Raw genomic sequence first — 27,820 nt, forward strand, 5'->3', positions numbered from 1 at the left:
ATTACATCACATTTTCCAGTACTCGAGTACACTGACGTGCATTACTGTGGATGAATGCGTTTAAAGAATATTCATCAAACCAAAAAGGTCATACTGAACGTTGAGAGTCACTAATGTCAAAACGATCGTCCCTGACCCGAGAAATCCATTTTCTTGAAATGCTCTGTCCCGTTATAGCATTCCCATACAGGGCACAAATGTTCCAGGCTACCTCCGCTGTTACGACTCCTCTAGTGAGTTCAGAGAGAAGGCTACGTCGGATATGTTCCGAATTCTCCACTTGGTACTCCCTTTCTTAGCATCCTCAGGTGCACTCACTACCTCCTAGACAAAATAACAATATATAAACTCAAATAACAACGGTGGCCTACAAATAAAAAATTGACAATCCATAAATAAATCCAGAGCAACCGTAATACTGACATACAAAACAAAAACACTACGAACATATGCACCAACCTGATACATACGCATTTTTACAGGATTTAGACAATGTTTTAGAAATGCTTGTTATCTCTTTTCGCTTTACTCTATACACGATTCGAAACGCAACAGTGAAAGAAACTATCATGTTATTCCCTAAATATCACTGTAAAGAAACATTAAAGCGTGTAAAGAAAACGGTGGAAAGAGAACGAAGTTTAACCTTTAACGTACGCCAAACCGCACGTTAGTTAGGCAGCTTAGTTGACCTTTAGTGTTCTAGGAAAATTACAGAAAGTTCTATCAGGCAAACAAACATCTGACCTAGTTCGTAATTAAAGCAAGGGTACCTTTTTAGCGAATGCTTTGGATAGTCCATTTACATCCCAAAAAAGTCGTTAAGAACGATGTTTTATATCACAGCTATGAGCAACAAATATTCTGTGCAACAAGACATTGAAATCTTCGGAGAATATTCTATCGTACTTTTTATCTATTCCGGCAAACGATGAAGCTAATCACGAATTTTCCCCATCATCCTCTTAGCGGTACGCGCTTATCGTCTGCCTCTAACTTGAACTGATCTTTATCAAACTCTGGAATAACCGGGAGATATTTTTGTGCCTATAGTTTTTCCCAAGCCAGCCGCGACTATAGCCTATATAAGGGGCGGTGTGGGAGACCGCCTCTAACAGTTGCGTACCGCAGAAGCCGGCAATGCGTGCCACACTGTGCTTTGTCGCCGCCCTGCTGGGTGCGGTCAGCGCCCAGTGGGAGCCCAACGTCGTCGACGGCCGGTCGGCCATGGTCCACCTGTTCGAGTGGAAGTGGGTGGACATCGCGTCTGAGTGCGAGAACTTCCTGTCGGCCAGGGGCTACGGCGGCGTTCAGGTGAGCCCGCAGAGTTTGTGTTTCCGCAGTACACCTTTAGAAGGCCCTATCTCCAGGCTCTGGCTGCATAAATTTCATTCTTTTCTACTCACTCCCAATTCTCAGGTGACTCAGTTACCGCTTACCATTAGTCAGCGCTTAAGAAACCATACTTGGTTACGCTGTAAGGAATGAGACGATATTGCAGGATTTCGGTACTCGTTATTACGATAAAATCTCTCTTACGGACAGTCTCCATCTTAATGGATTATGGTACTTTCCACTGGAGAACAAATTGTGCGTGACAGCAGTGCAGCAGCCAGACGTGAGTGCACTGTGAAAAGCTACAGAGCAGAATAGCAGGCACCATTCTACAAACATTTTCTTGAATGCATTTATGTCAGTACTGGGTCTGTGAGTGATTTGTTGAAGCTCTAGTACAGTACATATACTGTTTGATCCGAAGCATCAGGGCACTTATTCGTGCGCTTCGCCTTTATAACGGCTTGAACTCTGTTGGCACACTTCCAGTGGTGTCTGAATACCTGTGGGGAAATAGCAGGCCATTCTTCATCAAGAGCTGAAACCAAAGAGTGTAATAAAATGAAACACCCACACCTGTCCTTATGATGTTATTTATTACATAGCTACCAGTTTAGGTGCTTCAGTGCACCATTTTCAGGCCTTAACTGACGTTGAACGAGTTAACTATGGTCGTATGAGCAATTCATCAGTGATCAATATCTACGAACTGTTTTTCACCGGGAACAACAATGTTGGATCTCCAACTATCAAGTAGTGGATGGTTGGGCAGAGCATTATGCAAACACTAATCAGCTGATGTAATGAAGCAAAGTGTCTTATATTGTTCTTAAATGTCAATATGAGAGGTCCTTTATTTCTTTATAAATTGCTGCGTCCGTATTCTTGAGCTCCGTCTCGAATACAGAAAGATCAGCGAAACAGTTATGACCATCGACCTACTATCGATGTAAACCCTTCCAGGCGATAGCAACGCCACCTGGTAAGCAATGACTGCTAGTCAGACAGACGCACGGTGCATTTAATATCAGTGAGCGTGCTGTCCGTGTGTCGAATAGGGAAGCCGCGCGATCTATCTGAATTTGACTGACGGCAGACTGTGATGGCCCAGAGAGTCGGCTTGAGTATCTCGGAAACTGCACGACTTATCGGGTGTTTGAGGAGTGCTGCAGCCAGTGTCTTCAACACATGGTAAAACCAAGGTGAATCTACACCCATACGTAATAGGGTTAGGCGGCCACACCTCAGTGAGACGTGGAACGTCGTAGGCTGGGCAGGCTGGTGAAGAAGGCCAGGTGGCACACTGTGGCAGAGCTAATATCAGGCTTTAATTCTGGACAGAGTAGAGGTGTTTCAGAAGACGCAGTGTACCGAACACGCCCAACGAAGGGCCTCCGCAGCCGACGACTCAAGCATGTGCCAAAGTTAACATCACGACCTCGGCAACTACGATTGAAATGGGCAAGCGACCACCGGCCGGCATACGTTGGCGCAGTGGTAGAGCTTTGCATGGTCTGATGAACTGAATCCCGATACCTTCTTCAACGTGCCGATGGGAGGGCGCAAATCAGTCACCTTCCAGGGGAACAGCTCCTTGAGACCAGTACGGCGGCACGGAGACAAACTGGAGGCGGCTCTATTATGCTATGGGAAACATACCCGTGCCCTTCCATGGGACCTGTGGAGCTCGTGCAAGCCACTTTGATGCCCAAGGAGTAACGTACACTGGCTGCAAACCACGTACTTCCGCCATGACGATCTTGTTTCCCAACAGCAATGCCATTTTTCAGCAAGATAAGCGCCATGTCACAAGCCCAGGAGGGTGATGCAATGGTTGGAGGAACAAAGTGGCGAGTTCCAGCTGATGTGCTGGCCCCCCAACTCGCCAGACCTGAACTCGATCTGGGATGTGACTGAAGGTGATGTCATAGCTCATAGCCTCCCTCCCGCGAATTAGGCGATTTGTGTGTGCAGATGTGATGCCATCTCCTTCCAGCGACCTGCTAAGGCCTCATTGCTTCCATACCATGATGAGTCGACACACCGGTTATTAGATAGGTGGTCATAATGTAGGGGATGGCCAGTGTAACGAAGACTAACCAACTGATGTAATAAAGTAGACAATCTTATGTAGTCGGAACTTGTTCCCGTTTTTGGTGTAACTACAAGTGTCCACTGAACTAAATGTTATCTGTGGATTCTAGGCGCCATCTTTTCGGAGTGCAAGTGAATACTAAAAGTAATTAGGTTTCTACGATGACAATAAGCTCTACGTGTTCGATCCCATCATTATTACCTGCACCACCATTAGTTCCACTAAGCAACTTTATCACTGCTGCTACTCTCTCTCAAGTCTCTGCAGTCCATGTCTCCTTCATCTTCCGTCTAGCCATCTACTTTTTTACCTTAATGAGGATCGCCACCGTTATTCTTCGTTCAAATGAGTCCTCCCTATTTGCCATTTCAAACAATTACAGTCATTTGGTTTCAGCTGCCCCATAGTAAGAAACGGGTGAGGTGACCCACTGGTAAGATATGGGTCAGATCCTCGTCTGGCCATACAAATTTGAATTATCCATAGTTTTCCTAATTTCTTAAGGGGAAACCCAAGATGCTTTAAATGACTGCAACTTCTTTCATTTCCCGTTCACACCCCATAAAAGGGTGTGCTACTTTTATCATTGTAAGGAGGAAGTTAAATTTTAATCGTCCTTCCTACTATAATACCAGCTTTAATATCCATTAGTTATTTCTGTGCTCATTATCCCTGCTCTCGGTATTACGTAAAAGCGCGTTCACTATTCAGTTTAAATTGCTTTTATTTTCGGTTTATCCTTGTTTGTGATTTACCCACACATACTTACACTTACAACTTTGTTCCATTTATTCTACTCTTAGTAGCGCAAGTTGTCTCTCTAGTACATAGTACGACGTTTCGGTCTTTTATTACTGATCTACCTTGACCTACACTGTTCACAACTTCGGTTTATATGTTGCGTTTAGTTATTACTGACACTTCTCGGTATTACAGCTCGTTATTTCTTGCCTTACCTGCAAGTCGCTCCTATTGTTTCCAGCTGCGACAAATTTTGTCTTGTTTGTGTATTTTACCAGAGACCAACGCTGAGACTCCTCTTTTAATCTAAGAAACAAATAACACTTATAGGCAATACAGAGTACATTTGCCAACACGCATTCTCATACAATGGCGTTTCATTCCTCTGACAGGTAGGACGTTTCCAATATATGTATTACAAGGACATGTTTGCTAAGTATTCTGGCGATCCCAGGGCGGTGCAGTGCCATTTTGAGAGGACTACGTTACTGAGCAGAGCACTGGGCTATGCTGGCGGTGGAATAACATCTGGCACGGTCTCCCACGAATGTCCTTTACACAGAACATAGACAAAGATTGTCCACAACGGGTCAGACTGAATGATACTCCAGAGGTCGTAATCAACACGGTTCACCTCGGGCAGAGGAGTTCTAAGCAAAAATCGGTTCCCGCGGGTAGAAAAATTCCTGATAGGCCAATAACCTTTCCTGGTGAAATATCAAACTCAATATAAATTCCTGTAAATTAATGCATTCGTTACCGACAGTGTAAAATAAAATGTCATCAAAGAATAGTTACGAGACGATACAACAAATGAATTCCAAAATGCAAAACTTGGAACTCTTTCATCAAAGGCGAAGGCCCTGTATTGTTTAACGTTTTCCAATAAAACTTCTATAATTTACAACATGTACTGCTAGTTTCTGCCCTCTGAGGATTTGTGTCTCTCTACATTTCCGAACAGTCATTGGAACTGTTGTAGACATTACATGCCACTAAAAATCCCAACCTCCCTTAGTCATACGTACCTCGTGAGAGTGTGGTATGAGGGACACGTTTCGCAATAACCACGCTTGTTCTTCCAGGTATCCCCGCCCAACGAGTACATGGCCATCACCAGCAGCAACAGGCCGTGGTGGGAGCGCTACCAACCTGTCTCCTACAGGATTGTCAGCCGCTCCGGATCCGAGGCCGAGTTCGGCGACATGGTCAGCCGCTGCAACAACGTCGGAGTTCGGTAAGTCTGCTCTCAGTGATTCCAATTCTGTTTACATCTGAAGTAAGCCGTCTTCGTTATGATAGCAAACGGACACACTGACCACAGCTGGCTGGACGTGTACGTTATTATGGCAACAGCCATTCTGTTCCAAGCATCGTTAATATGAGCAAATGTATCTGTATTACGGAAGTTACCAACTAAATGGAAATATTTAGTATGAAATGAAGTCTTGGGCTACGGCAACTGGGAGTTCTGAATAAGGATCGCGAAGTTACAGGCGATTAGAGCTCTTCCTATGGTAGAAAAATTGTAGCCAACGTATAACTCATTTATGTGTCGTTTTGTGCGTTTGATAACATAATAAGATTAGGATGTTGTGCGGAGAAATGGAGAACGACATGAGAAGAAGCATTTTTTCGCGGTATGATGAAAATTGACTGCTGAATCATGTAGTCTGTACTCAATTTAATGTTGTCAATGATAGATACACCGGCTCTCTCCCAGATCACCAAAGTAAACCGCTGTCATCCGTGGCAAGTAGTTGAGTGGGTGACCGTCTTTGTTCGTCGCGCACTGTTGACAATTTCTCCATTATCTTTACAGTAAAGACGCCAGGAAGAATGGTCACCAGTCTTTGCGTCAATGTCCTGAATTAAATTCCATACCTCTCCACCGAGTCTCATGAAGTGAGGGCATGTTACACTGTCGATGGTGATCAGTGTATTGGATGAGGACCTCAAGGTAGGTGGTCCCTGGTGCTACTCGAGAGGAGTAGGCCTTGTGTCTGAAGGGTTTCCTCCTTCCCTTCTCTGATCGTCTCCAACCCGAACATGACACTACATTATAAACACACCCATTGCAATTACCTACACTTAACAGATACACTTGTGCACACAGCTTTCGTGCTCCGCGAAAGGGGAGGCGCCTGAGGGCACGAAGGATAGACAAAATTTCTCCAGTGAAGTGACTAAACCTGCCCTTCGGGGTTCCCACGCTTTCATGACATATGACTTTACTTTTCTGACATAGTATTTATGTCTTCACGGTGGTAAATACTTACAAAACATGTGTAACGAATTTCATTCATAGCTTACAATGCAGCGGTAACAGAAATATACGTCGTATTCAACAATGAGCGTGAATGATCTCTTGGTATTCCGTATTCTTATAGTAGAGATATTTCATAATTAATCTCACTATTGTGATAACCACAACCAAGAAAATGGAGCCGAGAGTATGAGACAAGTTTCGTAGATCCAGAGGCATCAACACAAACAGCTTACAATAATGTTGCTTGACTATCATGCTCGGAATCCTTAAAAGTTCTCTAGTAACGTTTCTTCTGTCGTACCGTTCGTCTTGAAGATAAAAAACACTGAAATACCTAAGAATGAGAAGATGAGACGGGATAATATTTACTAGATTATGTCAGTTTCCAGTTGACTGTGTCGACATCGGAGATATAAATGTCCTCCCACCAGGTAAACAGTTTTCCACTTTTAATCTGAAGCATCTCTCACTTCGTTATACACAGAACAGTACTTTTAACGTTCTTGGTTTTATTGTATCAGTGAAAGATTAATTGTACACCGTTACTGTTTCCACACTCCATTCAATAGTAATTTACACTTACATTTACGAGTGATACCAAAGAAAGATTGCATTAATATTCAAAAATATTAGTTTCTAGCCCTGTATACTGTAAATTAAATTGTATTACGTTGAGAATTTCAACTGATTAGTTTTAAACCCTTCTTTATGGCAGAATCTACGTGGACGCTGTCATCAACCACATGAGTGCCTCATGGGACGGCCTGAGCGGCGTTGGCGGCAGCAAACCAAGTGGATACAACTACCCCGACGTACCATACACACAATCTGATTTTCATTACCCACCGTGTACCGTGAACAACTACCAAGACGCTACCAACGTAAGTGGTTCCAATATTTCAATCTAGAAAAAGAGAATATCGATTTTTCTGTAGCAGCTAGCAAACATCGCCGATAACAAATCTCACTCTTTCTATTGTAGATTTTTTTTACACTTTCAAGCTTCAGTTTGACTCGAAGTGAAGTACAAGAAATTATAGACTGAAGTGCAGCTTCAATGGAAATGAAAGCTAATTTAATATTCCAAGATCCTAAGCTAGCGTTAATCCATCTTTGTAACTCACAAGGTGGGCAGTCCACCGTTTTTAATTTAGAAAATGTTTTACCCTTGTGGTGACGTGCCAATCTTACTGATATATTGACATTTACCTTAACGACGGGTGAAAAGTTCATATGAGCTAAGGGTCTATCAATCTTATATCGTTAGCTCGATCTGATTTCGTGATTTGTTAATGTGTTTCTGGGACGGAACGTATAGCCAACTGAACACATGAGGAGGCGAAAGTTCAAGATCACACTAGTTTTAACCAAAACGATCACTTTAATGTAATCAGTCTGTTGTTGGTATGAAATTATGGTGTGTAATCATAGAAACCGTTCTAAATTATTTGTTGCCCTCCGATGTCAGGCAAGCGTACCTACCGGCAGGGCGCTGTCCACATATGTGGCGTCATTGCGTAATTGAGCAGACCATCTGAAATATGTAATGGATCATAAAATAACGGAACGTTGTTACTGTTGCTATTCATTTTCATTCTGTACCAGAAGAATTTGTTAATATTTTGCTTATAAATACGTTCTAGGATACGACTGATAGGTATTACTAACTTATACAGGGTGTCCCATTTATCTTTAACACCCTAAATAACTGTTTGTCCAGATTCAAAAATGTTTGAGGCAAATTTTCTTTAGCCGTCAGGGGGACATCAATAAGCACGATTGCCTTCGTTGTAGCTTTGTTTTTTACAAAGATGTGAACAGCGGTATGAATTTTCTAAATGGCACCCTGGATTTTTTTATTCGGTAATTCATTTCCTCTCCTAAAGACCTATTAAAATGTATCGCAGTGTACCATTCACTGAAACACAAAGTTATTAATTACATAACACGACACTGACTTTGAGCCCGGAATCATAAACTTGCTGGAGTTGTCAGAAAACAAATGACAACCAAGTAGAAACATAACACAAAAATTGACTTTACTTTCCTGTACCATAGCCCAGGAGTAGAATATTCAAAGGTACTCAAACTGGTGACCCTGAACACCGATACACCCTCCGCTACACACCGTCAGGTGGCTTGCGGAGTATGGATGTAGATGTAGATGCCCTCGTTGAATGACAGAATTATTTACTGCTTCCACTGTTGCCTGCTGAAGAGAATTACAAGCAAGCACAATACGTTCCTGCATGTCTTCTGGAGATATTGGAATATCGCGGTAGACCACGTCTTTAATGCATCCCCAACAAAAAAATCCAGAGGACTTAAATCAGGAGACCTAGCAGGCCAAGTAACTGTTCCTCCTCGAACAATCCATCTGGCAGGATACCTTCGGATCATAACACGACGTGCACGAAGGCATTAGCAGCGGACATCCATCGTGTTGATACCACATAAGCATTCTGGTTCTTAGCGGCATTTAATCCAGAAGAGAAGGAAGAATTCGTCTGAGGACGTTGGCATACGCTGTGCCGTTTGGACTCCCATTGATGAAAAGGGGGCCAAGCATCCCATACCAGACGTTAACTCTCCATTGATGCTGATGTTCCCCATGTCTAAGCCATTATGGGTTGTCGCTGGACCAACAATGCATGTTCCTTGCATTTAATTGTCCTTTGTTTGAGAAGGAACATTCATTGGTAAGTAGAACATTGGAGAAGACTTTCGGGTTAGCGAGAATTTGCTGCTGTGTCCACCGACATAAATGTGTCCGATTCTGGACATCATTCCCATGCAACTCCTGATGTAGGTGTACATAGTAAGGATGGAACCGGTGACGTGTAAGAATACGATGTACACTGGCCTCAGGAATGCCAATCTTGTGTTCAAGCTGTCGTGCGCTCACATGTGGATTCATAGCAACGGAAGCCAGAACAGTAACTTCGGCAGCTTCGTCTGTGCGAGTGCTACGACGACTGCGTTGCCGTGGGTTGAAACTTCCTATTTCCTGAAGCGTCGCAACAAGACGCGAAAACATCCGTCGGGAAGGTGGGTTCTAGTCCAGATATCGCTCTCTGTACAGTTCCGCTGCCTGCGTAGCATTTCGCCTACCTTCATAACAACAACAACAACAAAAGAAACGTTATGTCGATGCAGTTTGTAGGAAGGACAGCCTTTGCTGTATGCCTACTCTACACAACAGTATTTAAAAGGTCTAAGTTACTTTACTAAATGAAACCGTACTTAAGAAAACAGTATTGCAATTACTCAATTACTATTCTGCTAACTTCCATTCCCCATAGATGAGTAGCATTTCTACCTTCTCTTCGCTGGTGTACATTCTACTCACACAACTCTTCAATTTAACATGATTGACGGAATGACGGGTGTGTATTCTCCTTATGTTTACATTTGCGTCTGTCAACGTCAGCACGTGGATGAGTTCCATTACCCCGATTACCTTAACCAAGCGCTGGGGGCGTCAACGTCAATGTCGTGTTATGTAATTAATAATGTTGTGTTTCAATGAATGGTACATTGTGATAGATTTTTGAATACGTCTTTAAGAGAGGCGATGAATTACCGAGTAAAAAATACAGAGTGTCATTTAAAAAAGTCATACCCCTGTACATATCTTTGTAAAGAACAAGGCTAAAACGAAGGCAATCGAGCTGATTGATGTTACCCTGACGGTAAAGAACATTTTCTTGAAGCAGTTTGTAATTTTCATCTGGACTAACAGTTATTTAGGGTGGTCAAGATAGATTGGGCACCCTGTATATTATTACCGAATTTGTACGAGTGTTAAAAATCAGTAAATAACAGAATATTCTCTACACATATTTTTTAGCATTTAAATTGTTGGACAGCCCAGAGTCAGTCTTTGGAGTGAGTACAATTATCATTTCTCACCATAGGTACGTAACTGTGAACTTTCTGGACTCCACGATCTGAATGACGGATCTGAGTCTGTGCGTGGAAAGATTGCCGCCTACATGAACACTCTCATCGGCAAGGGAGTTGCTGGTTTCAGGTAGGTTCACCAAGAATAAATTTGTGTGTGTTATGTAACTGTATCACATAAAAGGAAGTGTGTCACCAGAAAATTCTGTTGGCCTTGATCCGATTTGCTGTACGTTACTCAGAGAATACCCAGCTGGTAATTTAGAGTGACTATTGTTTTCTTTTATTATTTTTTTGTGAAAGAACAGTTTCCTTGAAAAATGTATACATTAGCCATGTAAGTGGAAAAGTTATCATCCTGGAAGATACAATCCCCATTTTATAACATAAAACTGTTTCATGGATGCTACCTGCCATGTCAATAAATTTTTGTAAAGTTAGTTAGAGATCTTATATTCAAATTTAATATTTTTCCTAAGTGTTTGATAGAATATGTATATTTCTGGATGATGTCAGCAAAAAGAAATATAAGAGTCAATGTTAGAAGAGCTAGAAAAGATAGTAAATTCTTCATCTGAGACCTAAATTTGGCCAGAAAATTTCACGCTTATTTGTTTTCCGCCCGGTTAACAGCTCTCTCAGTAACGGTGTTATTTCTCCTCTTCAGAATTGACGCAGCTAAGCACATGTGGCCCGACAACCTGGCCATGATCTACAGCCAGCTGAGCGATCTGGACAGTGGTGTATTTGGAAGCGGGAAGAGACCTTTCATCTACCAGGAGGTCATTGATCCTGGTGAGACATTAAACATATCTGACAGGGTGTATATTAAAACACTATATGTTACAAAGATCAGGATGTATATGATGTGGTTTTCTTTTCATTTTTAGGCACTGAAGCAGTCAAGAAATCTGAATATGTCGGACTTGGAAGAGTGTGCGAATTCCAGTATGGAACCGAACTAGCAAGGTGCTTTAACAGACAAAACCAGCTGAAATGGCTAGTCAACTTCGGTAAGAAAAATTATCTGACAACGCATGTCATTACATTGTGGCCTAATGTCCTCAACTTTTAATTTAGAAATGATAGAGTTTACGTGTTGGGACTAACGTCCGTTTGATTCATATCTTCAAATCTCTTCTATAGTCATTAGAGATATAATCAGTTGCTATGCGTGATGCTACAGGGGTAACACTTGCACCTTGCCGACATTTGATATAGATATTACATCCTATTATTGATTAATGATTTCTAGTTTACAGCTTATGATGGCTAATTTTACACTCATGGCATGGCACGGAACATCCCACGATGATAGTGATGTATTCATGTCGTTGACAGATTAGACACTGCATGTTATGCAGCTATCTTGATGTCGTGAAATGGCTGGTATCTTCTTCTTCCTCTGGTGCTTCTAATGCGTCAATTATTATGTAAACCCTTCTCATCCAGCACCCAGCCCAGCTTTTGTTCCTCCTCTAAATGTTTCCAGTATTTGCCTTTTCATTCCCCACGTGTAACGCATGCACATTGCTCATTTTTTCTGTCCATTTAACGCCTTGAATGCCTCTCCAAATTCACATCTGGAAAGCATCGAGGTGGTCGTCCTCTCTCCCTCGCAGTGTCTGTGGTTGTGCAAAGTAAGAACAGCAAGTCATACAATACAGTTCACTACAGTTTTCCTTAACAGCTATTTTAATGGACCATGGGAAATGCTTCCTTGTGTAATATATTTGTTTCATAACACGTATTCTTGTTTTTATTTCTTGGTTACATGCCGTGTCACTGGTTGTTTTACATCCTAGCCACGGAAAGTTATCAACTTCTTTCACTAAATTATTAGAAACTTTCACTTTTACCTTCTTTCGTTCTCCTGCAAAAACCATTGCGTCAGTAGTCTTTATATATATTTTAGTTCCATATTCTTCACAACTAGTTTTTCAGTTCCTTTAAAATACTGTTAAGTGGGTTTTCATTTTCACTTAGTAATACCATATCATCGGAAAATGTTACACATTTGATTATTTTTTCTTGTACTGTCAAATCACTCTTTTGTTGGAAGCAGTTTTTAACAGTTTATGTGAAAGAAAAAAGACTGGTCTAACCCCTCTCGCAGTTTCATTTGTATCTGTCACCTCACTCTTTTTCTTTCTCCTACCTTTTGTGACTTGTCGCATGGTTTCTGTGTAATGCAGTAAAAGGCGCTTTATTCTCTGCATCTAATTTCAGGTGAGTCCTGGGGTCTAGTAGCCGGAAACAACGCTCTTGTGTTCATCGACAACCACGACAACCAGAGAGGTCACGGAGGTGGTGGCAGCGTCATCACCTTCCAGACCCCTAAGCTGTACAAGGTAGGTTCCTCTCTTCTATCTGCTCGCAAAAGTAACTACTTTCATACATCAGTATTTTTGGAGGTGTGTTGCAGATAACTAACTTTTCCGAGACATGCATTTCTGTTTGAGTTAACAGTCTTAATACTCATCACCTGAATTGGTACCAATTCTATGTGACGAAAAAAATTAAATATCGCGCTTAATACACCAACACCAAAATCCCAGACTTCACTTTTTTGCTCAATGTAGCGCACTTATTGCGTTTTGGTTGCAATGCAAAGAATGACTGAGCCATGATGGATCGACCATCCTTGCTAACGTCCATAAATGTCAACGTAATTTATTAAACTCACAACTACTACAATGGAAACAGATTACGTTTATTAAAAAGCAAACACCGTCCAAGTGGCATGCAGTAAACAATACATCCAAAACAGTAGCTTAAGTCCCACGTGTGTGAACCCAGAAGGACTAAGGTGCTGCCTCACGACAACAATGTTAAATTACACAGCAATATGCTTTCGTCGTGCAGGAGACAAAGGGGGCTTTACAGTGCGACAATGAAAAATTGGTTCATATGGCTCTGAGCACTAAGGGACTTAACATCTCAGGTCAACAGTCCCCTAGAACTTAGAACTGCTTAAACCTAACCAACCTAAGGACATCTACACATCCATGATCGAGGCAGGAGTCGAACTTGCGACCGTAGCGGTCGCACGGTTCCAGACTGAAGCGCCTACAGCCGCTCGGCCACACTGGCTGGCAGTTTTTGACTGTCTAGGAGGTTGTGATTACGTTTAGATTGCCAGTGAAGTTATTTTTGTGATTGTAGCAGCTCTCAAAGACGTCTGTTGAACTTGTTCGATTGGTGCTCAAGATTTTCGGTACTGGAGATAAAGTCTCCATGTTGACCGCTCAAGTAATCTGGAATCTATTTTTTGTTGCTCTTGTGAAGCAAAACTATCCGCCTACCGTGCGTTAACACACAGAAAATTGCTGCTTTTTTTCTCGACGCAAGATGACCTTGTCTCACACAGAGATTGTCCTTACAGAGAACTATGCCAGTAAATTTCTTTCCAGTTTCTCTCCCTCTTGTAGAGTTCCAGAAAAGACCCTTGTACGCTACATTTGCCTTGCACTCGGCATCTTGGTCTTTCGCTCAGTTCGTCTGCTCATCCATAATAATGCGGACATACTCGTACAGAGAAACCTTCGCTGTACATTCGCTGAGTTTTTCGACCGTTACCTTCTGGTGCTCGATAAGGAAAGAACAGGTGTCGCAGTTCTCTCCACGTGTATCGCTTCACGTTAGGTAGTGAAACAGCCAGAGAGGCACTATAGCGCTACATGCTACTCAGTGGGTCAGTACGAACGCAAGGCTGCCATAAAACTAAGCCTGAATCAACTTTGGTGTAGCAGTGCTTGAAGAAGGAGAATTTTTAGTCCCTTCTCCACGGGCGTATTTGCATAGGCCTAGAGCTCTCTCAATATTCTTTTCCGGCACCTGATTGCTTAGCTAAATTTATTTGTTGTTGATTCTGTCGTAGTATTTGTTAGAGTGGACATTACATTTATATGTACCTCACTTGTTGCCAAGTTTTACCCAGATCTTACACAATCTATGGTAAGATTCAAGTAGAAGAGATCCATAAAATTATTGGGATTAAGGTTTGATAAGAAACCCAGTCGAAACTGCAAAATTACCTGCACAATTATTTAGTTGTAATGCGAATTTTATCAAACTTTTTTTCATTTGTGTATTTCCACCCTCTACCACTAATGTGACATACCATTACCTATAACAACAAGTGTAGAATTGCAATTGCGTATGCTGTACCATAAACAAAGTGCATGTCTCGCAGGGGGGACTATTTTTATCTCCGGAAAATTTTACAGAAGATACTGACATGGTTTACTGCACCAATTAGTTGTTGCAAACACACTTTTCCAACACCACAAACGAAGAAGATATACATGGAAGGCCCCTGGAGACCTGAGGAGACAACAGATTGACTACATTCTAGTGAAAGCACGTTTTAGGAACCAGATAAAAGATTGCAGGAGCTATCCATCTGCAAACATAGGCAGTGATCATAACCTGGTCATGATGAAAAGTTCACTGAGATTCAAACGTTTGAAGAAGAAGCCAGTAAAACTTAAATGGGAACTAGAAAAACTGAAAACTGAGGGACTGGCAAAGCACTATGCTCATGAAACAGACAACCTAATTAAAAATTTCAACATGGTGGAGTAAATGAAGACTGGAATCAGATTAAATCTGGTATATACAAAGCAGCAGAAAAGATAGTTGGAAGAACTGAACCCAAAAACAAGAGGAAATTGATTACAGCAGATATTATTGAGCTTATAGAAAACAGAAGATTATACAAAAATGCAACTGAGGAACAAGGAAAAGCTGAATACAGAAGACTAAGGAATTTAGTTAATAGAGAAGCTAGGAAAGCAAAAGAAAATTTTCTTGTAGAAATGTGCAGGAAAGTAGAAGAAAATATGCAAAACGGAAGAACTGATTTAGCCTACAGAACAGCAAATCAATTTTTTTTAACAAACGTAAAACAGTACTCTCAGGCACAATAGAAAATAAAGAGGGGAAAATGCTGTTTGGTGAAGACATGCTGAAGAGATGGAAAGAATACATAGAGGAGTTGTATGCTGGAACACCTCTTTCGGAGGAAGTAATAGGAAGAGAAGAGGAAGTAGACGAAGATGACAAGGGAGATGACATTCTGCAAGAAGAATTTGACAGAGCTCTAAAAGAACTACAGGACAACAAAGCAACGGGTATTGATGACATCCCTGCAGAACTAATAAAGAATGCTGGTGACGGCATGAAAATGATGCTGCTTAAACTTATTAGGTCCATCTATAACACAGGAGAGATACCGACAGACTTCCAGAAATGTATCATTGTTCCTATACCAAAGAAGGCAGCAGCTACAAAATGTGAACAGCACCGAACTCTTAGCCTAATATCACATGCATCAAAAATTCTCATAAAAATAGTTCTGAAGAGAATTGAAGAGAAGGTGGAGGATATGCTGAGTGAAGATCAGTTTGGTTTCAGAAGGGGATTAAGAACAAGAGAGGCGATTCCGGCACTAAGACTCATTATCGAAAAGCAATTACAGAAAAATAAACCAACTTATATTGCCTTTATAGACATGGAAAAGGCATTTGATAATGTTATCTGGCAAGAGATGTTCAGAGTGCTGAAGAAAATTGGAATAAAGTACAAAGACATCCGCGTGATACTCAGTTTCTATAAGAATGAGGTGGCAGTGATTAGGAACTGTCACCAGGAACAACAAGCAAATATTAGAAAAGGGGTAAGACAAGGATGTGCTCTCTCTCCTCTTATATTCAATGCTTACATCCAGGAAGCTATAGACCAAGTTCGAGAAACTACTGAGGTGGGGATCAAAATTAATGGGCAGAAGATAGACATGGTACGTTATGCAGATGATATTGCTATAGTCACGGAGACAGAAGAAGATCTAGAGGAAGTCCTCAGAACAACGGAAAAAATTCTATACAATCAGTATGGAATGAGAATAAACAAGAAAAAGACTAAAGTGATGGTATGCAGTACAGGAGCAGAATATGAACCTCCGAGAATTAGAATTGGAAGAGAGGAGCTGGAAGTGATACAGGAATTTACTTACCTGGGAAGCAAAATCACAAGGGATGGTAGAAGCCGGAAAGAAATTGCGACCAGAATACAAAAGGCCAAAATTGCATTTAATCGGAGAAGGAACTTACTCACCAGCAACAACATCAGTCTGAAAATAAGGAAACGCATCATGAAAGGTTTCGTTTGGAGTGTGGCCCTATATGGATGTGAAACTTGGACAGTTGGAAGAGCAGAGAGAAGACGGCTAGAGGCCCTGGAGATGTGGTGCTATAGAAGGATGATGAAGATCAGCTGGACAGACAAAGTAACAAATGAAGAGGTGCTTAGAAGAGTACAGGAAACCAGATCTCTGTGGAGGCACATCCAAACAAGAAGAGACAAACTTGTAGGGCACATCCTACGACACAACAATATCATTGGAACAATAGCAGAAGGAGTTATTGAGGGAAGGAATCGGCGGGGGCGACCAAGGATATCATACATGCAACAGATCATGAATGACGTTGGATGTAACACATATGTGGAAATGAAGAGGAAAGCAGACAGAAGAGAGGAATGGCGCTCTGCTGCAAACCAACCTCAGGGTTGAACACTAAAGAAGAAGATGTCTCGCAGTTCTCTCTACGTGCAGTGCTACGTGTTGCTGAATGGAATAAAATCATTAGAAAAACTGTAATTAAACCCGCTTATGATATTCATTAGTTGATAATATTTTCAGATGGCGAACGCCTTCATGTTGGCGTGGCCGTTCGGTTTCCCACGAGTGATGTCCAGCTACGAATTCAGCAGCTCAGATGACGGACCCCCACAGGACAGCAACCAGGCCATCATCACTCCTACCATCAACTCTGACGGCTCCTGCGCCCGTCCGTGGGTGTGCGAGCACCGCTGGAGGCAGATCTACAACATGGTCGGCTTCAGGAATGTCGCTGGAAGTGAGTACATACTGTCATTTGGCCCTTGCTCTGGATAACTTCGTATGTATTTCTAAAGGATTATTTTTTTCTAGGAAATTGGTATCGTCCATTCACGACCTTTTTCATACATTTCTTATAAGTAATCTCTCGAGATGTATGAGTGTGATGTGTACATATCAAGTGAAATTTTTGATTAAGCGAACGAAGAAACGAAACTTAGTCTACTCCATAAGCATGTAAAACGTCTCTAACCAACAGTGGAGTAGGATTTAAATTTCAGTTTTGCTGTGATTTTTCTGTCACGGCTTTACGCAATTGAAAATACATCGTTGAAATATAGCTCCATCTGTAATGTTAGTAGCTTTCAGTGGCTCAGCTGATAAACCCATACTCAGCACTACATATTTGGAACCAGATGTGGCTGGGTTATCTATTCTGAGCAGTTCTGAGCAATCAGGCTTTCACAGAACACATATCATTAACGGCATTTTCGATAGTAAGTATTGTCCACAAGGAACATCAGAGTCGGATGCCGGAAGTATGTCAGCAGCTGTCGTCACAGTCTTTTCTTATACATCTCTGAGAGCACATTCTAGCATGCATGAGATGTTCCTGGGAGTATCATCGCAAGAGAAATAATTATTATCTACAAATGTAATCACAATTCTCAGGGATAGTAGCCTTGAGAGTTAAATGATAGAGTTAATATTGACTTTGAAGCAATAGATAATTCAGATTTTAATTTCGTTATTTTGATGTAACACTGCCAGTTTATAATCTAGTGTTGCGACATGATTGTACTATTGATGCGTTCCAAACGTGTGCTCCAACTTAGTTAACGATCTTTTTCTACTGCCGAAGAAGATGGACGTGGACTTAACATTTTGTTTCTTGAGCAAATTCAAATTCTAAAAAGGAACGTACCTTCAGCGTACAACGAAACAGGAGCGAAGAAAGAGGAAAGCATTTATGTGAATTCTCAAGTATCGTAAGACGATGAATTAGTATTTTCAGGTACATTGTTGAAAAATGTGAACTGACAAACGCTTGCAGATAGGAAGGTGACCCTAAATATCCCTCGCTCCATAGGCGGGTGGAATGGAAAGAATCCTTCTGTGTGCCACAATGGTACATACCCTTTGCCATGCAGTACACTGAAGTTTTCAGTGTTAGAATGAAGTGTATGGTCCCCGAGGCAAAGAAACCGTGTACAAGAGAAGCAGCCTTCCAGACAACGGAACGGATAGAATGACCCTGAATAAACCAATCGCAGTCTACGTTTCAGAACGGCCGAAGATAGCCGCTGCTCCACACACAAACCATCTTGATATCCTGCCATGGCGAGGATCAAAACTAGCAGCGATTCTGCACGCTAAATGCTGTGCTAGAATTAGTAGACTTGTTTTGTCAGTGGGAGCCGCGCCAGTGATGTGTGAGCGTCATAAACGTCCCTTAAGCCCAGGATGAGTTATATACCAGACGGAAGGTATCAGCATATTTCATTATGCAAGTTTCTTACACAAACAGCAGCATTCAATAACAGTAAGCAACGTTTTTACATTCTCTGTTATTAGAGGTCGTTTCCCTTTTCTTGATTTTGCTTCAAACCATCATCACATAGTTTTTTCTTCTTTTTTCCATTGATCTGTGATAATTTTTCTTTATCATACGTTAGTCATTTTTTTCTGTTAAAGGAGAGACACAGAAGCTGCTGTTGCTACTAGCCCTGGTTCTGGTATGCAGTGTTTTTCCAGTGTACAGTTTACAAAATCCCTGACGGGGAGTGGGTGAACTATTGACGCTAGCGTAAGAGATTGTCGTGAAGAGCGTTATGTCACAAGAAACATTAGATACGATGCCTAATACAACGTTTTCCTGATACAACGCGTTCCTGATACATTGTTTTCCTCACACCAGCTTCATTTTATATGCCTGTGACTTGTTCACTGGCCTGGAAACAGTGTAAATTATATCCCTTAGCACGTCGTTAATACTCATTAAACACTAATCACTGGTGGCTACAGACAAGGGTAATACATACCAGCCTTTGGCAGGCACTTAAGTGTGATTTGCAGAGTATCCATGTAGATGTACACACACTGAACTGTTATCTCTGGAGCTTTATGTATTGTCGCTAAACATTAAACGATATTATCGCGAAATATGGAGAGAGAGCCAAGGATATTATGCACGAATCGAGGTGTCAGTCATTAAAACAAATTTCAATCATCAACTTTTTCCTGAGAGAATGAAAATGTGTTGTTGGCGCCCACCTACAGAGGGAGAAATGATCGTTTTTCCAACACGCTTTTCGAGAGTGGAATGGCAGAGAAGTAGCTTTAAGGTGGTTCCATGAACCCTCTAGCAGGCACTTAATTTGAATTGCAGAGCAATCATGTAGATGTAGATGTTACAGACAAATCCAGTACATGCCATTTTCGATCGTTATCTTTGCAGCTACCGAGGTTGCCAACTGGTGGGACAATGACAACTACCAGATAGCCTTCTCTCGAGGCACTGTAGGCTTCATTGCCATCAACAACGAGGCCAGTGCGGACCTGAAGCAAACCCTACAGGTATGTCCAGTGCTAAGATGACCTGGTGTGCCCCGAAATGTGACACGGTGCAGTGAAAGTAACGAGGCGGTCTCATGTTACAGACTGGTCTTGCGGGAGGCACCTACTGTGACGTCATTTCTGGTGAGGTGAGCGGCAGCAGCTGCACAGGCAAGTCAGTCACCGTGAACTCTGACGGAACCGCCTACATCGAGATCCTGGTATCGGAAGACGACGGTGTTCTCGCCATCCACACTGGTGTAAGTAAACTACAGTGCTAATTTTACCTGTCTCACTTAATTCTCTCAAATCGGGTTTCATTGAGTAATAGAGGGGCTTTCGAATAAAAAGTTTGCCGTTGTGGTGGACGTGACTCTATCATTTTCGAATTCTGTCGTTGCGGTTGTTGTGTTCTTCAGTCCTAAGACTAGTCTGATCTAGCTCTCCATGCCGCTCTATCCTGTTCAAGCTTCTTCATCTCCTAGCAGCTACTGCAAATTCCTTGTTAACGAATCTGCTTACTGTATTCACCTGTTCGTCTCTCTCTACAACTTGAACTCCACACACTTCCCTCCAGTACTAAATCCGTGATCGCTCGAGGTCTCAGAATGTCCTATGAACTGAACCCTTCTTACAGTCAAGTTTTTTCACTAATTTTTTTTTCTCCCCAGTTCTGTTTTCCCCTCATAAGTTATGAGATGTGCCCTTTCTGAGGCACCACACTTCAAAACCTTCTATTCTTGGCATGTCTAAACTGTTTGTCGTCCATGCTCCACTTCCATACATGACTGCAATCCGTACAAATACTTCCAGAAAAGACTTCCTGGCACTTAAATCTATATTCGTTGTTACCAAATTTCTCTTTTTGAGAAAAACTTTTCTTGCCATTGCTAGTTTACATTTTATATCTTTTGTACTTTGGCCACAACCAGTTATTTTTATGCCAAAATAACAAAATTCATCTACTACTTTAAGTGTCTCATTTCGTAATCTAATTCCGTCAACATCACCTGATTTGATTCGACTACATTTCATTATCCTTGTTTTCTTGTTCTTGGTGTTCATATTATATTCTCCTCTCAATACACTGTCCATTTAATTCAGTTTCTCTTCCCTTCGACAGAATTACAATACCATCAGAAAATCTTTAAGGTTTTTGTTTCTTCTCACTGAACTTTAATTCCTATTCCAAATTTTTCTTTTGCTTGCATTACCGCTTGCTAAATGTATTGAGAAGAACAAAAACTTGTGTTAGTGTTTGACCAGACTTTCAAAGCAAATTAAGAGTAATAGCTTTCATCTTCATTCACTCAAATCTTTTCTTTTTTATTGCAGTCAAAGGTCGCATAAACAACTCCAGCGGAAACTGTGGATCAAAGGGACATGTGCTGCGGCATCGCTGAGAAACTGAAGAGACTTTGTGCCACTAGTAACTTGCATAAATTGTATTGCGTTTATAGATTCTCTGGCTGATGCAACATGACACTTTGAACTCAGTAATAAATTTTTTTTCTGTTTGTTGCTTCTAACATGTAAGCCTTGTCTTCCATTTCCATTAAACGCTTTCCCTTTCTTCTGAAAAACAAAAGCACATTCTGTCTTTGTCAACTATTCGTTCTGGGAATGTAGTATTGTGACTGCGAAGGGCGATGAGACCGCGTCTGACCTGAACAAAAGCAATGTAATCATGAACGATAATATGTCCAGTAAAATGTTTATGTTTGTAAAGATAGATTAATGAAGGGGACAAAGAAGAAATATTATTCGGTATAGTTGCTTGTGGTGACAGAATAACTGTAAAAAAAATTACTTACTTGAAGTAACTTTCTGATTTTAGATTTGTTTGTCTATTTGCTTTTCGATGCCAAAATTCAGTGCTGTTTTCTTTTAAATTTAGCTCCATGTATCAGTGTAGGATACTAAGATGCTGCAAAGGAGAACTGTAGTTACTCATTGGTTACGTAAAAAACACGATTTTCAACACACACTCATCGTCATAAAAAGAGTTGCAAGAGAGGGTGTTGGACAAGGCGAATTGCGATCATTTTGGCTCGTTGGTACACAGTACTATAGATGTGAAATGATTACACGTTCAGCTTTGGAGAACAAAACATATAGTGCCAGACGGCCACAAAACGTACATATTAGTATGGCTCCGGCCCCCATGGCAGTGAATACAAGCGTACAGAAGTCACGGCAACAAGTTGTACTGGTCTCGGATGTGGTTGGTTGACATTCCATCCCATGCCACATGCACCTGAGATAGCAGATCACACAGATCGTTGGATGCACGTGGAGTTTTTATCGGGAAGTGTTCAGGCTGTGCCATTGGTCAAGGTGGACCATCCACAGCTGGAAGGTATGTAATGTCGCAATGGTAAGAGGACGAAAGTTGTCCTGTAGAAATAGAAATTGACGTGGCATGCACGAACGGCAGAGCTGCCAGTTGCAGGGCGTCACTCATGTTCCGCGCAGCTATCTCAGAGCAATGTAAGCTACTGCTTCCCAAACCATTACATCACACTGCCTGGTTGATGGAAGACCACAAACCGCTTTTCGTGACACCTTCCATTGCTCCTCCGGACATGGAGGGGCATTGAGTGGCAGACTTCATAGCGGTTGGTGTGCGGCGTATCCTGTCTTATGCAAGCGCCTGCCAAGGTACTGGCAGTTGAGAGGTATTCCATGGAAGGCAGGACAGCTCGGTAAATGGTCCCTATCGTTGCCGTTGGATACGTCCGCTCGTGGCTGTAGATCCCTCGGTGCACCCCCTTATGTTGCATGTCGGACGTGCAGATCCTGCATGTCGTGCATGCATGCCTTCCTGCATCCACAGCCACCAACAATAAGCAATAGTGATGTTGAAATGAACAGTGTGCAGAGCAGTATGATGATAGGATCACCGAGCCTCCCGCAGCGCCGCGATATAGCACCCTTGAAATTGTCTAGCTGGGGAAACTGCTGCCCACTGTGTCACTTGGTCATAGTGCACGCTTAGGTGACGCTGTAACCTTACTAATGATTCAAATGGCTCTGAGCACTATGGGACTTAACATCTGTGGTCATCAGTCCCCTAGAACTTAGAACTACTTGAACCTAACTAACCTATGGACACACACATCCATGCTCGAGGGAGGATTCGAACCTGCGACCGTAGCGGTCACGCGGCTCCAGACTGTAGCGCCTACAACCGCACGGCCACACCAGCCGGCTGTAAAGATACTAGCCGTCCGTCGAATTGCCGGCAAGGCCGTTTTGGACTCTCACGTATCAGTTTATGAGCTTGACTTCATGATCCCAGTCATGCTCACCGGGTACGCAGTTCTAAGACACGGGCGAGGGATGCTGATTGTGCAGCAACAATTTATTGTTACAGCAGAAGACCCGCGCCCACCAAGAGCGCCGATTCTCCGGAAAGAACTGTCTAATAAACATGCTGCTAGCTCAGCCAGTAAGTGATCCTCAGTATTCCTGAGGAGCTGTCTCAGTTGCAGCACTACCCTGACTGGAGTAACACTGTCTTGCAAGAAGCACTCTTTTCACTGCATCCAAGTGCGACACAGGGTAAACAAAGATTTGTAACGTAATATAAATTTGCTATAGTCGACTTACCCAACTTGACGGCTCAAGAAAAAATTTCGTGTTGTGGCCATTGGGACATTCGTCATCAGCAGCACTCAACGACATTGCGTCACCAATAAATGTAATTAAACGAATAAAGATCAGAAACAGTGCGCATGTTGTTATGAAAGCCCGAAAAGTTGGAGCAGGACTCCAGCAACGAGGATTCATTACAAACTGAGCTGTGTATACAGGGCGAGTCACTAACTATTGCCACCTAGATTAACTACCAAAGTACGATAGTAGCGGAAACGTTTGTGTGACAAATGTGGCATGGGATAACGGAGCCATAATATGAGGTTGGTTTGTTTTTGCTAGGTGGGGTCGCTTCAGGGCTATAAAAGTCAACTTTTTTTTTTGATGGGGTGCTATAGTTTGGTACTTATTTTCTGATAGCGGCTATCGAGACGAGTATGTTGATGTCCTTTGAAGGTCAACGAAGGTTAGAAAGATGGCATGAACGTCCATTTACAGAAGGTGCTAGAAGTGATGACCATTGGTATCAGTGCAGTGCTGCAATCTTCTTATCATGGATTGAGTGGTGTTCCTTACCATTTCAACACTTATCAAAGCACATGCTCTGACAATTCTGTCTCGTATATAGTGCAAACAGTTAATATTCTCCAAATACGGCATATCCATCTCACGTGCCATTGACGGTTTTACAATACAACATTAATAGGAACGGTAAGATTAGTATCGTCGAATCAAGCGAACGTTAATTATGTAATCCTTCGAAGAACAAATCGATATGCTTCTCATTTACGGAGAATGCCAACGAAATTCAATGGGAGCTAGAGACTTATACGCTGAAAGATAGCTTCAACGCACTCACCCTACACGTCATACATTTAAATATGTGTATGATAAATTGAGAACAACTGGATCCTTAACGCATCGGAAACATATCCGGCAAAGGAAAGTTACTAACGAGGAAACGGAAATTAGTAGCCTTTCCACTTCGTTTCGAGGTCCTAGCGTTAGTTCGCGTCAAATTGCAAGGGAATGTGGCATGAGCCAGAATAGTGTGTTTAGTGTTCTGCATCTCCATAAACTTCATCCTTACCGTACCAGTCTGCACCAAGAATTAACTGGTGCGGATAGTATGCGTCGCATTGAATTCTGCCAATGGGCTTAACTTACGTTTCAGAGAAATGACGCATTCATTGATTTGATTTTATTTACTGACGAGGCTACATTCACGAACCATAGAAACGTTAATTTGCTCAACATGCATTATTTGGTAATTGAAAATCCGTGCTGACTGCTGCAAGGTGCACACCAAAAACCGTGGACGGTGAATGTATGGTGTGGGATTCTGGAGGATAGAATTATAGGCCCCTATTTCATCGAAGGAAATCTTAATGCTAGGAAGTACACCACATTCCTGCAAGAAACATTAGGTCTGTTATTTGAAGAAATACCTTTAGGAACAAGGAACAGAATATGGTATCAACACGATGAATGTTCGGCACATTTTTCACTGATTGCTAGAAATGAGTTTCAGAGACAATTCCCAAATCGTTGGATTGGACGCGGAGGAGATGTGTCGTAGCCGGCTCGTTCGCCAGACTTGACGCCTCTGGATTTTTTCTTGTGGGGATTCGAAAAAAAGGTTGTTGATAAAGACGTTCAAAAAAATAAAATTGAAGATATGCGAGAGAGAACTGTCAGAGCTTGTGCTTCGATAAGTGCCGAAGTTATAAGGAATACCACTCAATCCATGATAAGAAGATTGCAGCACTGCACTGATACCAATGGTCATCACTTCGAACAACTTCTGCAAATGTAAATAGAGGATATCGACGATTTTCCCTACAGTGTACTGTGAAAGCTTGCTTCTTACCACATTTCATTACTCCAAGTCAACGAGAGTATCCTACATCTTTAAATTTCAACTCGATACATCTACCTGTATCTAAGGAAAAGGGATCTAAACAGTCGGACAGAGAGACATTCAACGAAGAGACAGTATAAGGTTTGCTTTTTAACCGATTGTGGTAGGTAACAATTAAATCGTTGAAGACTCGCTGAAGACAGTACCGACTATTGGCGCTTGACTGCAGCAGTTCTTCGAAATTAATGGTGAATTTAGCGTACTTGCTGCTAGTTGCTGCCGAAGAATCCATCGTCTCGCATCGTTACATACCAGCAGACGACGCTGGCTAAAGGTAAGCGGAGCGGTTTCGGCATAATTGAGCAATTGTTCCCTGCAGATACCACTCCAGGATTTTTACATCTATTTACCGGCAATGTTGAGTTGCAAAAACTGCTGCATATAGTGAATTTATATTTCCATTCTACTTTCAGCCTAGTGGAAAATGAATAATGTGCCCCTATTGACATGATATACAAACTACACTAGTGCATGGAGTAGTGACAGGAGCGAATAACACATACAGTGAAGCAAGCGAGGCTATGAAGTCGTAACAACTTCAATTACCTGCTTCAGTAATATTGTTTCAAGCACCGTCGTCGGATAGAGCTCCAGCAAGACCTACAAAATAATATTCTTGGTACGTAAAACACTGTATCTGTGGCACTGGCTAATCAAATCTAGGAGGAAGGTACACGGAAAACAATGTAGATGCTAAGTTCTCTAAATTCTGCGCACTGTTTAGTTTGTAAGAAAACGTTTTCAAAAAAAGTCACCTGAAGAGCAACGGATAAGGAAAATAGATACGCAAGTATAAGGTGTACCACTTTGCTTCCGGCGTTTGCCGATAGGTGGCGACAACGGTAAGTAGCGGTCGAAAGAAACAGATAACAGACGTCGTCAGTTAGCTTGGACCTCGATCAACATAACCTCATTCAAGCATTAGTCGATTTGTGTCTGTATCATAAGTTGTTCTTGATTGAAAAAGTCAGTTTATGAGCCTAATTCTCGTCATTTGCGGGAGGTGTTACTGTTACGTTTCAGTATGAAGAAAACAGTCCCTGCGTCTCATCGAATGCTCTCACGTACGCATGGTGGTTTCAGCGCTTGAAGAACGGTGATTTTAACGTCGTAGGCCGACATAGTGACGGAAGAGAGAAGGTTTTCGAAGATGCCGAATTGGAGACATTGCTGAGTTAAGACTCGGGTCAAATTTAAAAAAAAATTGGCACGATTAGTGGGCGTGACACATCAAGCCATTTCAAAACGTCTTAAGGCTATGGGCAAGATTCAGAAAGAAGGAATTTGGGTTCTGTGTGAGCTGAAACCAAGAGACGTCGAACGACGTTTGTGTGGTTGTGAATAGTTGCTTTAGAGGCAAAAACGAAAGGGGATTTCTGCATCGCATTGTGACCGGGGATGAAAAACGCGTTCATTACGATAGCCCTAAACGCAAAAAATCATTAGCATATCTCGGCCGTGCTTCCACGTCGACGGACAAACCGAATATTCACGGCTCCAAAATCATGCTCTGCATTTGGTGGGACCAGCTCGGTGTCGTGTACGATGAGGTGTTAAAAACCAAGTGAAACAATCACAGGTGCTCGTTATCAAACGCAAATAATGCATTTGAGCAGAGCATTAAAAGACAAACGGCCGCAGTGCAGCGAGAGGCACGATAAAGTGATTTTGCAGCACGACAACGCTCGATGCCACGTTGCAAGAAAGGTCAAAATGTACTTAAAAACTTTAAAATGGAAAGTCCTACGCCACTTGTTGTATTCTCCAGACATTGCTCCATCTGATTATCACCTGTTTAGATCAATGTCGCATGGCCTGGCTGGCCAGCACTTCCAATCTCATGAAGAAGTCACAAATTGGATAAATTCGTGAATCGCTTCAAAAGATGAACAATTTTTTTCGAAGCGGGATTCGTACATTGCCCGAAAGATGGGAGAAAGTAGTGGCCAGCGATGGAAAATACTTTGAATTGCACGTGTGTAACCATTTTGTTCCATTAAAGCCTCAAATATTGGGGAACAACGGCGGAAGCAAAGTTGTTCACCTTGTAGGGTTATTTCAAAGTCCTTCCAGACAAATTTCTCAGTTACTTGCAAAAGCACTAGAGTAATCCACAGTTTCTAAATTGCTGTCACGTGTGCAGAAAGATATGCAAGAGCGCACTGTTAGCTGCCAAGACTCATTCAATGACGAATTTATTTGTAATGCCGAAAATAAAATAAAAGTAGTACGGTAGGTCATAAAACATTACAGAAATATAGTAGCACTCAAACCAGAGGTGGGAGTAAACTACGTAAAACAAAATATTAATGAATTTTCAGATTTCGTAAATGACTATTCCTCTGATTTTGCGCAGAAGCCGCAAAGAAATCTTCCTAAGCCACACGTCCCACCCGCAATGAATATACAGCAGGCATAATGACGTTGTTTATAACAGAACTTTAAGACAGGAATGAAACACAGGAATTAAAGAAAAATTAACAAGTCTGCAGGCACAGATGG

At 41.9% G+C, this 27,820-nt stretch overlaps 1 protein-coding gene across 1 annotated transcript; it reads left to right on the forward strand.

Moving 5' to 3' along the window:
* The first annotated feature begins 1,061 nt into the window (after positions 1–1,061).
* Positions 1,062–21,329, forward strand: LOC126332633 (alpha-amylase 1-like). The gene is made up of 11 exons (XM_049996623.1): positions 1,062–1,314; positions 5,257–5,408; positions 7,156–7,321; positions 10,358–10,473; positions 11,011–11,138; positions 11,234–11,356; positions 12,573–12,694; positions 17,047–17,263; positions 19,703–19,821; positions 19,905–20,060; positions 21,136–21,329. Exons 1-11 carry the CDS (start codon positions 1,141–1,143, stop codon positions 21,148–21,150), a joined length of 1,488 nt encoding a protein of 495 aa, XP_049852580.1. The 5' UTR covers positions 1,062–1,140; the 3' UTR covers positions 21,151–21,329.
* The last annotated feature ends 6,491 nt before the right edge of the window (positions 21,330–27,820 follow it).

This window comes from Schistocerca gregaria, chromosome 2 (genome assembly GCF_023897955.1).
Source record: "Schistocerca gregaria isolate iqSchGreg1 chromosome 2, iqSchGreg1.2, whole genome shotgun sequence".
Lineage (NCBI taxonomy): Eukaryota > Metazoa > Arthropoda > Insecta > Orthoptera > Acrididae > Schistocerca > Schistocerca gregaria.

Excerpts from the sequence above, each read along its gene's own strand:
- LOC126332633 (XM_049996623.1), top strand. The coding sequence starts at position 1,141 with ATGCGTGCCACACTGTGCTTTGTCGCCGCCCTGCTGGGTGCGGTCAGC. Across the intron at positions 7,322-10,357 it reads ACTACCAAGACGCTACCAAC|GTACGTAACTGTGAACTTTC; the intron begins GTAAGTGGTTCC and ends TTCTCACCATAG. Across the intron at positions 19,822-19,904 it reads ACCTGAAGCAAACCCTACAG|ACTGGTCTTGCGGGAGGCAC; the intron begins GTATGTCCAGTG and ends CTCATGTTACAG.